The sequence below is a fragment of the Ustilaginoidea virens genome, chromosome 4 (assembly GCF_000687475.1).
Source record: "Ustilaginoidea virens chromosome 4, complete sequence".
NCBI classification, from domain to species: Eukaryota; Fungi; Ascomycota; class Sordariomycetes; order Hypocreales; family Clavicipitaceae; genus Ustilaginoidea; species Ustilaginoidea virens.
In genome coordinates, this window is record NC_057319.1 from 3682231 (window position 1) to 3695029 (window position 12799).

At 55.0% G+C, this 12799-nt stretch overlaps 4 protein-coding genes across 4 annotated transcripts; 2 read left to right on the plus strand and 2 right to left on the minus strand.

Annotated features, from left to right (window-relative positions):
• Window positions 1–428: 428 nt before the first annotated feature.
• Window positions 429–3106, plus strand: UV8b_05440 (uncharacterized protein; the record flags this gene model as incomplete). Its single annotated transcript, XM_043142937.1, has 5 exons — window positions 429–545; window positions 640–953; window positions 1009–1348; window positions 1450–2394; window positions 2522–3106. The coding sequence occupies 5 exons, from the start codon at window positions 429–431 to the stop codon at window positions 3104–3106; spliced, it is 2301 nt and encodes a 766-aa protein (XP_042998870.1).
• Window positions 3107–3590: 484 nt separating this feature from the next.
• Window positions 3591–4378, minus strand: UV8b_05441 (uncharacterized protein; the record flags this gene model as incomplete). The annotated part of the gene is made up of 4 exons (XM_043142938.1): window positions 3591–3674; window positions 3737–3831; window positions 3899–4070; window positions 4145–4378. 4 exons carry the CDS (start codon window positions 4376–4378, stop codon window positions 3591–3593), a joined length of 585 nt encoding a protein of 194 aa, XP_042998871.1.
• A 1743-nt stretch (window positions 4379–6121) lies between these two features.
• UV8b_05442 (uncharacterized protein) lies at window positions 6122–7338 on the plus strand (the record flags this gene model as incomplete). The annotated part of the gene is made up of 2 exons (XM_043142939.1): window positions 6122–6221; window positions 6515–7338. The coding sequence occupies 2 exons, from the start codon at window positions 6122–6124 to the stop codon at window positions 7336–7338; spliced, it is 924 nt and encodes a 307-aa protein (XP_042998872.1).
• Window positions 7339–7697: 359 nt separating this feature from the next.
• On the minus strand, window positions 7698–10306 carry UV8b_05443 (uncharacterized protein; the record flags this gene model as incomplete). The annotated part of the gene is made up of 3 exons (XM_043142940.1): window positions 7698–8209; window positions 8301–8592; window positions 8711–10306. 3 exons carry the CDS (start codon window positions 10304–10306, stop codon window positions 7698–7700), a joined length of 2400 nt encoding a protein of 799 aa, XP_042998873.1.
• Between the last annotated feature and the right edge of the window lie 2493 nt (window positions 10307–12799).

Genomic DNA, 12799 nt, shown 5'->3' on the forward strand with positions numbered 1-12799 from the left:
GGAGTCAAGGATGAGCCTCTTTTGTAATCTTGTCGTCTACGAAGATGACGACCACCAAGTTGAGGGAATGTAAACTCGTTGGCTGAGGTACAGTACCTGCGGCCATGACGTGCAGACGTTGAAACCTGAAGCATCGAACGCTGGACGATGGCCCGTGCGCCGCCGCCACCCGCGCGGTTTGTTCCAAGTACACACCGCGCATACGGTGCACACTGTACAGCATAACTCGGCACAACTCAGCATAACTCAGCACAAGGCCTGCCTCAACGGCACTGCGGCAGTACTGTGCCTCCGCCGTGGCCCCTCCGCAATAACCAATCAATCAACTTCCCACCAAGTCGCCTTGCGACTGAGTGGTTTCTACAAGTCCGCGACAAGTTCGCGGTTGCTTCGCTGGTCGATTGGTCGACAGACCTCTCTCGCCCGCCATGTATGAGGATTCGTGGTATAATTTTATGCCCGAAATCTCCAAAAAGCCTGCCGCGCCAACGCAGCCTCAGACCCATACCCATCGCCGCAAGGAATCCTTGCTGCTGCAGCTGAATGTTGGTCCCTCCGGGTTTTCTACCGCCGGATTCCTCCCCAAACAAAGCTTGGCCCTCTGTTGCGTAGCTCATCCCGGCTTACACACGATCCCAGGGCGACGTGAAAAGCGACAGCCGGCTCGAGCGGCTGAGCAATGTTCTCGACGAACCGGAAGACGCCAACAGTCCGCCCAAACCGACAGTCGTTCGTCGCGCCGCCTCATACTCGGACTTCTATCACGTTCTTCCAACGCAACTGTCCAAAGGCGACCGACCAAGGCGGAGGAAGAAGCTGGGCAAGAATGACAGATCGTGGGAGGCCCTGCTCCTGCATGGGGAGGCCGTCCTCGATCGAAAGCCTTCCATAGCTGAGCCACGAGATGATGGATTGGATAAGCAATTGCTAGACGATGCTCAACACGACTATCTGTGCGTACGGAGCCCCCGCGTCGCCGGAAGCTGAAGTTGAACTGACCTTGGCCAGCCTTTACCATGACCAGCTCTCAATCATTGAACGCCACCTTGACGGCCTGGTTGGCGATGCAAACGATGCTTTGGCGCTGCTGACGTCATTGTCGAATCAGTTCCAGGCAGTCGAGGCGCAAACAACAACCTTCCAAGCCCAGTGCGAGGACCTCCTCCAGGAACAGGGGCGCTTGGAGAAGCTTGCCGAAGACGTTGGAACTGATCTCTACTACTACGTCTATCTCGACACTGCGACTCGGCGCTTGAACGCTCCCGGAGCTAGTCGTCTCATCGATGACGACGGCTTCGGCACCATGATTGACAATATTGAATCGTGCATTGAGTTCATGGATGAGCACGTAAGCCCTGACACATCTGATCCCTTTCAAATCGTCCGCATCGTTTGCTACCAAATGGTATCTCTGCAGTGCAAAGCTGAAAGCGTGAGCGTATTTGGCAGGAATCGTATCGAGAACGCGACACCTACTTGGCCCGATACAATGCCTTGCTCACCAAGGCACTTCATCTGCTGGATCACGGCTTCTCCGCCCGGCTGGACAAGTGGTCCTCCGAAGTTGCGCGTCAGATAGCGGCAGCCACAACGGACTCGGCCCGCCACGCGCTGGCCTACGGCCGTTTCGCCGAAATGATCACCGATTCGTATGCCTTGCTCCCAAACATCCAGAAAGTCGTTCGACGCGCGTACGACGAGTACGGAAGAGCTGTTCCCGCGAACCCGTCAGCAGCATCCGTCTTCGCCACCTCTGCAACAAACATGTTTCATACCTACCTGACCACGCGAGATCGGGACCTGAAACCCCTGACGCAGCATGACTTGGAAGACTACCAAAAGGCCGTCAAGAGCCTGCCCGTCGATACAGCGTCGCGGAACTACGTGAAGCAACTGTTTGAGAGAATGTACCACGAGGACGCCCTGTTCTTCAAAATCTTCGGCATCGAGCCCGTGTGGAGCACGGCCCCCAGCTCGGCCTTTCAAGCTCTCAAGGCCATCAACACCACCATGGTGCACCCAGGCCACGTGGCGCCGCTGGCCAGCAGCCTGCAAGCCGTGCTGCGACCTGCCAAGGTAGAGACGGTGTGCAGCGTGGTGGGGTGGCTGGCAAACGAGTTTTCCCTGTCGGAAGACGATGAAGACGAGACGTATTCGGCCAGGAAATACCGCGAATACGCCGCAAGGCTGCTCGTCGACCATCTCTGGCCCTTTACAGACACCGTGTTCGAGGCGGAGATTGCAAAGTCCATCACCAAAGCAGTGGTCCAGGATGGCGATCTGAAAATTGGCCCGGTCGTCGACGGAGCCGCGTCGTCTAATGCTTATCCTTTGGTCAAGAAGGCCATTGAACTGCTGTCAATGTTTGACCAGGCCATGCCAAAGGAACGCTCGGTACGCAACAAACTTTCCCCAAAATCCCCTTGCTTGCAAAAAAAAAAAAAAAAAAGAAGAAGAAATAAACCCGTCCCTTCGTGGAAGAAAAGCCAAGACGCATCGCATCTGACAAGGTTGCCACCAGTCCAAGAATAGCTCGGTGGTGTTCAAAATCGTGCGCGAGACTATCCAGGTGTTGCAGAAGGCGGAAGCAAGAATCCGGTCTCTCAAGTCGGCGGCCGATCCGGATTTGTTCATGGTGAAGAACCTGCTCATTGTCAAGAACGAGCTGGTGTCTCTCGAGATTGGCGACATCAGGAGCCATCCGCAGTCGATGCAGCACTTTGTGCACATCTGGGACACCCTGAGTCCGGCCAACTGGCTCGGCTTCTTCGGAAGCATCCTGGGCGGCTCCATCTGGTCTCGTGGCGCGCCGACCGTCACGGCCAAGACGCTTACGGAGGAGGATATGAGCGAGCAGCTGGATGAGCTGCTTCGGCAGTCCATCTATGCGTTTACGAAGCGGTGGGCGACTCTGATCAACGACGCGCAGAATCGCAAGCCGGGGGTCAAGCCCGTCGCCAAGGTGGAGGCTGAGCTGGAGAAGCTCCTCGATACCGCGTTCAGCAACCAGCCCGAAGTCATTGCCAAGCTCAAAGAGGCTATTCAGCTTAATGCGCAAGCCCAAACCAATGCCAATGACGAAAAGAGGGGAGCAAAGCGTTACTAGGGCCCTTTATCTCTTTTAAGCGGTAGCTGCCTCTCTCTTTCTTTCTTTTTTTTTTCCCCTATCCGTGACAGGTCAACGGTGGGTTAGACCTGGTCCCATGATGACACTGCAAGTCGAACCGTTTTTGTATTTGATGGCGAATGTAAAAAGGCGTGCGCAATAGAATCCACTTTTTTGAGTCGACGGAAAACAAAGGACACGCGATTGATGGGAAGTTAAAAATGACACCGCTCTTCAAAGGGAACTGAAACCTCCCCAGAGAAGAAAATCTATTTTGCCGAGGGTTGAGCGTATTCCAAACAGACCCTTTCACATTACTCTACATGATGCTTTCCAGGGTGTCCCGAGCCTTTTAGCAGGGCCAGCATTCCCCAAGACCATCGGAATCCAGCTTGTCGACTCTTGGGCTGCGTAACTCGAGCTCAAAGGACGCGACTTGATTGCGAGCCAGACCAAACACCCCCTCCCCCAAGATAAAAACCACCTACTTATAGGTGCAGCCGGTCTGGTCAGTTTTCACAATCTTGTCCGGGCTTGTCCCTAGTTCTCCTGCTCTCTCAATCCAGCGCTGTAAACAGCAACATGTCTGATTAGTTTCATGTAACGAATGTTGCAAAAGATGGTACTTGCCGATAAGGTGGCCTCGTCAACCTGCGGGCTTCGACTTAGGATGAAGACATTGGAGAAATTGCTCGACTGCACAATGGCGAGATCCTTCTTGTATTCTTCACGCGAGCATGTCAGTGCAGGGTTCACCCTTGGAGGGGGAAAAGCGGCGCGGCAGCGACTGACCTTGAATGATGTAGTTGGGCCCGGGACAGGTCGAAGGTCTCTGGTGTGGGAAATGCACTTGGAACACGCCGGTTTTGCCATACCTGGCATCAGCCAGCGTAGCTACGCCCGTGATACTGCCGAGCCGGCCGTTCCTCTCGCAGATATTGACGACTTTGACGCTGCCATCCTTCTAAGTTGCCGTGTAAGCGGGTTACACCTCTCATGGCCGAAGGGCGGGGAGGGGAGGCCTTGGAGTCAACCAACATTGACGGAGTACTGGGCGTGGATGCACCTGCAGCCGGCGGTGAAGGTGGCCAAGGTGCCAGCCACTTGGTACCAGGTGCCGGCGTACGAATCCAAGGTGAAGCCCTCATCGGCGACTGGGTAGAAGCACGAGCCGTCCCATAGGGCTGGGGCGACGGCGGGCTGCGGTTTCGACAGGACGGCTTGGTGCGACAGGGCGCACGTGGCGAGGAGCAAGGTAAGCGAGAACCTCATGATGATGTCTGTTGATGGCGATTGCATCTTGTTGGGCGGGCTGCAAAGGCGACGGCGAGACGTTGTATATGAGGAAGGGTAAACTTGGTTTGAGCTAGGAGTGAGCTATTTAGCCGACGTCATGGACCCCGGGGAATGCGAGAAGCTAAGGTTTGCCCGCCTGCAGCTTGCGAGCGTGATGGCGATGGGACAGCGGCATTTATCCATGGTCTTTGGGAACTCGGCAGCCCCGGACTGACAATCAACAGTCTAGTTGAAACGGACGGCCTCGTTGCTTTGGAGCCAAGGAAGAGGGAAAAGCTTTCCAGACGTGAGGCAGCTGCTCTGGGCTGGTTCCTTCCTCGGATGTAGGCCCAGAATACTAGTGTCCAGTGCCTGGAAGGTACGACGGAATCACTCCAGTCACTCCTCGACTGTTCTGTACCTTTTCAATCAGGAACGGAAGCAGGGAAAAATAAAGGAGCAGCTGAGACGAAGCATGCTCTGCACGCAAGACGCAAGACGCAAGACGCAAGACGCAAGACGCAAGACGCAATCTGAGCGCGATGTTTTAGGAAGTCGATTTGCATGTCCTTGATCATACGGTACAAAAGTAACTCGCGCGGAGTACCTAGGTAGGTTAGGAGGTAGTTGCTATCGCAGTATATAATACCCAATAAAGTGGCATATGGTGTGGCGTCACACTGGTGCAGCAGTTATAAGTCTGGAAGGAAAGGCCTTACTTCCTAATATCTGTGACAGAGTGTCTGTGACGTGGGTCAAAGCTGGAGGTTCGAATCCTGGTCAGATCGCTAGTAACCACACCCATATTGAACCGACCTGTGCTGAGCTACTTTAGAAGTGCTATAATAGGGTTATGCACTTGGGAAAAAGATTCCCTTTTAGTGAAGTATCTACAGGCTTCCTATGTGTTGACCAAGCTAGCAATTTTCGGGGGTGTTTGTCAGTGTATTTGACCCAATGAAGTCACATGTTGTGTGGCGCCACACTTTTTGTGCAACGGTTACCTTGGGTTGAGGTTCCAAAGGAACATGCACTGACTGGTTCCTGGTCTGTACCAGAATGTCCCTGAATTTCTTTTCCCCCAATCGGCCCAGCTTAGGTAGTCAACATCCCCGCTGGAACAAGTCTCGTTTCTCTCTTTAATTTTTTTTTTATTTTTTTTTGTTTTTACCCCCAAGAATAACGCCATCGCCCCCCCTTTGGCGGCAATTGTGGCTGCGACCAGCCATCACCAGCGACTGTCCTTGTAATCTTCCAGTGCCCTTCCGTATCTGGGCTTTTTCGAATCAATGGAACTCATTTCACACAATCCTCCGAAGCCATCTCCGTACGTGCAAAAAGCTCCTGTGATGGTTCGTTCCTTGACCTGCGTTTGGACGTTACACACGAGAATCCAGTGCTGGTCGGCACCTTCACCAGCCACAACAGAGGACGCCTCTTTGCCAGACACGAGCTACACGAGCTGGGTCGATATATAAAAAGCACGGCGCCGCCGAACCTCGACTTCGGCTTCATCGCTCTTGTCCTCCCGTCCCCGCGCAGCAGCACGCACCGATTGGCACGGGCTGCCTCCCATTCTCCCCTCCAGCATCTCCAGCATCTCCCGCATCTCCAGCATCTCCTGGGTCGAGTCACACCAGCCACCAGCCACCAGCGACGGCAGGACTTGGTCGCCGTCTAGCCTCGGCCAAGCTCTGTCTGTCTGCATAATCTGCAAGCTGCCCGCCCGCCGCAAGCCTCATGGCGACTGTCGAGATGGAGGTGCTCGAGGGCGGTACCCTCCAGACTGCCAAGGACTTGTTTTCCGGCGCTATGGGAGGAATCGCGCAGGTACTGATTGGTAGGTCATCGTCTTTTGCGCGTCTTGGCTGGCATCGAATTGCACCGATTCGAAATCACGCCTGATTCCGCCAGCTTGCGACAACAACAATCAGCTGCCCCCCCCCCCAGGTGGCCGGCCGTTGGAAACCAAGCACGTGGGCTCCTCCCATCAGGAGACGTGGGCTTTTGTCCCCCCATCTCTCTCTCTCTCCCTGTGCCGGATCTCGTGCAACGGAAATGAAAGAAAGTCAGGGAAACGAGAGAATCGTCGGGCCATCGTGGTTAACCCACCGTTGTCTCTCCAATCTGCAGGCCAGCCCTTCGACATTGTCAAAGTCCGACTCCAAACCACCAACCAGTACTCCGGAGCCCTGCAGGCCGCCACGTCCATCTACAAGCACGAGGGCGCTCTCGCCTTCTACAAGGGGACCCTCACGCCGCTCCTCGGCATCGGCGCCTGCGTCTCCGTCCAGTTCGGCGCCTTCCACTCGGCTCGACGATGGTTCGAGGCGCGCAATGCCGCCGCCAGCCCCGGCCCCCACGAGACGGCGCCCCCCCTCGCGTACAGCCAGTACTTTGCCGCGGGCGCCTTCGCCGGCCTTTCCAACGCCGTCCTGTCCGCGCCCATCGAGCACATCCGCATCCGCCTCCAGAGCCAACCTCACGGCCGCGCGCGCCTGTACGACGGGCCCCTGGACTGCGTGCGCAAGCTGGCCGCCCACCGGGGCGTGCTGCACGGCCTCTACCGCGGCACCGCCGTGACCCTCTGCCGCGAGGCCACCGCCTACGGCGCCTGGTTCACCGCCTTTGAGTACATGATGAACGCGGATGCTGCCCGCAACCGCATCGATCGCAGGGACGTGCCCGCCTGGAAGATCGCCTTGTACGGTGGGCTGGCCGGCGAGGCCCTCTGGCTGGCCAGCTACCCCTTTGACGTCGTCAAGAGCAAGATGCAGACGGATGGCTTCGGCGCCCAGCAGAGGTACCCGACCATGCGGAGCTGCTTCGCCGCCACCTGGCGAGCTGATGGCTTCCGAGGCTTCTGGAAGGGCATCTGGCCTACTCTGTTTCGCGCCATGCCCGTCAGCGCAGGGACTTTTGCCGTGGTGGAGATGACAATGAGGGCCATCAGCTAACGAAGCATCCCGTGTTTGTTTTGATTTCTCCTCTTCCCTAAAAAGCCTGGAGTTCAGCTGCCCTGCGACTGGTCTATCAAGAGGTAGTAGTCTTCTCTCTTGGTTTTTTTTTCTGTTTTTTTTTTTTTCGGGCAGGCTAAGAGGAAATGCCATGGGAGTGTCCGAGGCAGAATTTCGCTTTGGGGCAACGAGTTTATTTGGGCGTTTCTCCTTTTCCTTGTCCTCTATCCTCCGCCAGACATCTTGAGCCGCTTGATGCAGGAATGCCATGGTCTACATTGGCCATACAGGGGCATGTATGCTGCTGATCCGTATTCCAAAAGTCCAGCTTCAAACACGATGCATGACCTGCAACCGCATCACCACCCAATGTTTTCGTTGTTCTCCACGCGTCGCTGCAGGATGCTTCTCGCATTGACAGGAGTCAGAGCTTCCAAGCCCAGCATTCCCAGTACTTTTCTGGCCTCATCATTATCTGTAAAAGCCCTGTCGCTAGCTTCTTTGAGCGTAAGGCCAGCTGCGCCTCCATCGCCATCAGAGTCGGCCATGCCCGCCGTGGCTGCCGGCAGGTTCAGCAACTGCACCCCCTCGCGAAGCAAGTCGAAGACGCCCGATCCGCCGCTTATGTACCGTTCAACCAGGGAAAAAATGGCGCCGCAGTCATGGGCAAACTGGGCGGCTCCTAGCGCCGTAAACGACTGCTTGAGGAGGACGCCATTCCACAACAGGTCCTGCAGCTTGTCGAGCGCGGCATGCCAGACGCGGCGGAATGCCGCCGTCGAAAGCGCCCTTTGGAGGAAGTCGAGATTACGTTTCAGAATGCGTAGCGGCTCATCTAGCTCCGCAGTGACCGAAAGCTGGGCTGGGTCGTCTATGTGTGATGATCATGTCAGTAAAGCCATGGGCTTGGGGTATTGAAGCCAGACCAAAGTAGACAAGCACAGATTGATTGGTATGCGTACCTAAAACGGCAGCGTCACCGACCGTGGTCCACTGAACCTTGTTCACATATGTGCGGAGTGCTTTGGCGTGGGAATCTGCCAATGCCTGAACAAGGAGTTGCTCGGCCGCTTTGCGTCGTGACGAGTAAGCGGAAACGGTCTCGTCAAAGATGCCACTGTCGTCAGCGTCTTCGCCGAGCGAGCTGGGCACACGGCCTACAACGTTGCTTGTCTCGATGCCGCTGGCGGCACTATTTCGTTTGCTCCGTTGGGCGTCCCGGGCCTGGAGCTCCTGCCATAAAACAACGAAAAACTATTTTTTTTAAGGGGCAGAAAAAATTAGACAAAACACATGAATAGAATCAGAGAGTTAGGGCGTTTTGTTCCAAGATTCACATTGGAAAAGCACAATGACGCAGCTGTTAGCTTACCTCTTCGTCGCTCCACTCGTTCAAGCAGTTGGCAACATGATCTGAGCTGCCAATCACCTTGCACAACGTCTCCAACGCACCGGTTCCCTCCAATGCCACCATTTGCTCCTTTGTTGCACCATGCAAAGTTCTTCCAAGGGTGGACGTGATGGACTGGTACACTTCAAGCGATCCACGCAGTCTGTCATGATATCCGTCGAGAATGTCAAGCTGAATGTCGGTGAGGAACCGGATCTTGTACTTTAGTTTGCGCAAGCGCTCGTACTTTCCCGCGACGGCCCTCAGAAGATCAGTGACGCGCACGGCGGCATATGTCGGCTTCATTTTGCCGAGAATGGCGTAGTCGTAGTCGATTTTCCGGCCGTCCTGGGATTCAAGAATCTGCTCAAACCGTCCGAGCGCCATTTCTCTTTCGACCTTGAACCATGCGTCGAAATGACAATTCAGCACGTCCTCGGCAAGGCCGTGCCATCCCTTGTCTCCGTCACTAAAATCGAAGTTGAATCGGGAGCGAATATTGTCGTCCAGGGCCATCAGCTGAGAGATGAAGACGCTGAGGAAAGCAGGGGTCTTGATGGCTTCTTGGGCGACTTCGTGAACCTTTTCGCGCATGATGGGCAGCATTGAGGTGACGAAGGCGCTCACCGGGTCAAGGTGCACGGTACGCTGCTGAGAGACCTGTGTCTGGCTGAACTTTGCTCCCAGCAAATGGCCTAGGTTGTCACGGAAGAAATCTTGCCACTTTTCGATGGTCGCCAAGAACCAAGGGAAGCAGTGCGTTCCAAACGATTGGGGGCTGCTGGTCGGCTTGTCACTCAAGAAGTGAAATCGGAATTCAGCAATGAAGATGGCAGCCATGACGTCGAAGGGAAGGAGGGATACAACGTCGCTGCTGTGGATAATCTCGGGCATCTGCAAGTCGATGAGCTTCTCCACGCAAGCAATCCACTCGTCGTCCATTTCAGATTGGGGGTCGACTCTCGGCCAGTGTCTCTGGGCGAGGACGGCCTCCAGCTCTTCCGACATGGTCCTTTTCATCTCATCCCAGAGGGACTCGGTTACGCGTTGGACGTGGTCCACCAGATGAAGCGATTCATTGCCCGGCAATGTCCTCAGCTTGGTTGCCAATGCCTTCAGCTTCGAGTATGGTTCCAGGGCGGCTTTGGGGCTTCCCGGCAGATGGGATCGGGCTTGTGCTTGAAGCTTGCCCACGTCTCGCAGAAGGATCAAGTACTTTTGCGCGAGCTCTACGTTTTTCAGTTTCTCCATAGGACGCTGCAACCGGGCAATGGCCTCGTCGGGGGCATCAGAAGCAGCGGCTATCTTGACGCGGGTGTCAATGCTCGCCTGCAGCTGATTAAACTCGACAATCTGCCTTTGAAGCGAGACGTGCCGGTCATTGGCGGTGCCGCGCGCCTTTTCGAGCTGCTTGATGGCATCGTCGAGCTGTGATTGCAGCTGGTTGCGTTGCGTCTCGACACTTGCAAGGAGCTCATTCAGTGTATCAAGATCAGCTGTCGTCTGAAGTTTGTCGTCCAAAAAGTCCTCCACTCGGGTATCCAGAGATTGTCCTGCGTCGAGGCGGGAAGCCGTCATGTTACTCGAGCAGAGCGCAAGCACAGTACAAGCAGAATAGAACGGTATGCTCTCAGCACCGAGTACGGTGTACCTCGTTTGGCGACGCAAGACGGAGCTTCAAAGTTCAGAGGTTCAAGATGTTGGTTGACGTGGGATGTTTGGCGGCACCAGACCAGACCCTGTGGGCGACCCCACCGCGCCACGTGCAGGGGACACCAGTGACACCAGTTGACGGCTGGGGCAGACATTTCGAGTTACAACGCTACATGTACATAATGCTATTTGAGCTGCCGACAAATGGACACTGAACGGTACTCTGTGCATGACAAGATGTCTGGTTCCAGTCGGCCAGCCGACCATGCATAATCTGAGAACGCCCACTCGCCATCACTTGATCCTCGGAAGCGTCTAGACGGACAGGTACTCTTGCCGTGGTGCAATCATCCCTGGACAGGAGGCACAGGATGCTTTCACCCTTCGCGGTCGAACCATTGGAATGTAACTATGGGCTACCTGTTTGTTGCCAAGGTGCGTAACGCCAACTTCTTTTGCCCAGTTCCCTTTTCGAATTTCTTCAAACTCCCAAGGACTCATCAGCAGGATAGGACCATCCCTCCGCGTTACTGCCGTGGCGGCAATTCGACACGCGTGCTGCGAGGTAGCGTGATGCTGGGCTGGTTCATTCACCTCTGCTAGCAAATCTTATGAACCTGCTTCCCTGCGTTATTTCGTGTCATTAATCATACGTAGACAACCGACATGCCGCTTCTCTCTGCGCGACAATTTCTAGCTGTAGCAGTTCTGCTCTATTAGTGTTGGTCGTCAGAGGACATGACATTGAACATGTAGTAGACGCAGTCAAAAGGAAGGGGTGGGGGGGCAGGATGAAGTAATATTAATGTCCATTGCGCACCGCATAAAATGGAGCGATGTGGTGCAATTAACAACCCGACTAAACCGGCAATACGAACTATCGAAAACTCGACGATGCCTTGATGATTCCACAGCTGGGCTTGTGGGCAGTATACTTGGGTGTCCTTGCTGTAGGTCGGAGGCAGGAAAGTAGCTTCTGATATCGGGTGGTGTAACCTCAAGCTTTCCAAGACTCTGTTGTGGTGTTTCTATTCCATAGGAAGGTAGCCAGCGGCCTTCGAGCACCCAGCCATGTCCTTGGGCCATTCTGCATTCTGCAGCGAGCTGTAAGGTCGTATCTTCCTGTATAATAAGACACCGCAACAGAGCGCGACAGAGTGGACTATGCCACATCAGAAGCTATTTTTCTGGTCCTTAGCCAACAATGACGTGGAGCTCTCTCGAGCTTGGAATGTACAACCCGACCCGCTGAAAAGCGATCTACCGGCATGGCATTGTCAAACGGCCCGAAGAAAGTATCCGGTGGGAGCGCAAGGCCCCAAGTATGGTGACCAGCTTTCACGACGGAATCAAGCACCCGATTCGCCGCTTCGACGTCTCGTTCTTTCAAAGAAGCGTAATCCTCGCCGTTGACTTGTTCCCACGGTGATGCATGTTACGGGTCTTGTTTCCGGAAGGGAGATAAAGAAGGCATCGAGCACCGAGGATCGGCATGCTCATTGACGTATCGCTGCACCGAGGCTTCTGATGGCTTCATTTTCGTGCCGTATTTGGCCCGCATTTGATCAAGGCATGCAACATCATTGAAGCTGAGGTGGATTTTTTCTTTTACATCACATAATACCGCAACGGCTTCGCAAGGGGAGGGTATGGGTGAAGTTCTGGCATCGTAGCGGCCAAGTGGCTGTTGTTGCACTGGAGTGCGGTGATGTTGATGTTGTTTGCAAGGTTGCTTGATGCTTGAGGTGGGGCTCTGGTTTTCTTTGGGAGCCGTAACTGGCGGTGCCTAAAAAATGGCCTTCACCGCCTTAGTCTGTCAATTCGTCGGGCAGCGGTACTAGTTCGAGAGAGTGGCAGTGCCGTTGGCAGGGATCAAGGGGAATGAATGAGCAGCTGCACAAAGACATTGAACAAAGATAGTGAAGCGAAATCTGATTCTCCATGCAAGCATGTCGTCAAGCTTTCCCAGCATGAGGGAGGGAGTCACACTCGGTCGGCTATGCGACTCCGCACGGCTGGAGCGTGAAATGGTTGGCTGACATACACTGCTCCCAATCAATCAAGGCGCAAGGTACGAATAAGGTACCTGTGCTCCATGCGGAGTCGGTAGGCACCAAGACCTCTCGGGCCCCACTTGCGGCAGCAAGCCCCTGCCGTCGCCCAGTCAACCGAGTAAATAGAAAGGACGTGGCTGGGCCAACCACAGTGCCTCATCTTGCCAGGCACAACCTTGGCAAAGAGTCCCCCAAAGGTCCCCAGGCCTCTACGCCTCGAAATTCGGATGGTTGGTGTACCCTGCTGCCACCGAGACAACTCATCACTTCCGTCTCCTTCCCTCCAGCCATCGCCTTTTTGCACCGAATCACGAAAAAAACTTGGCAAAGCTCCACCCGACCAGCCCGAGATCGATTCATCGTG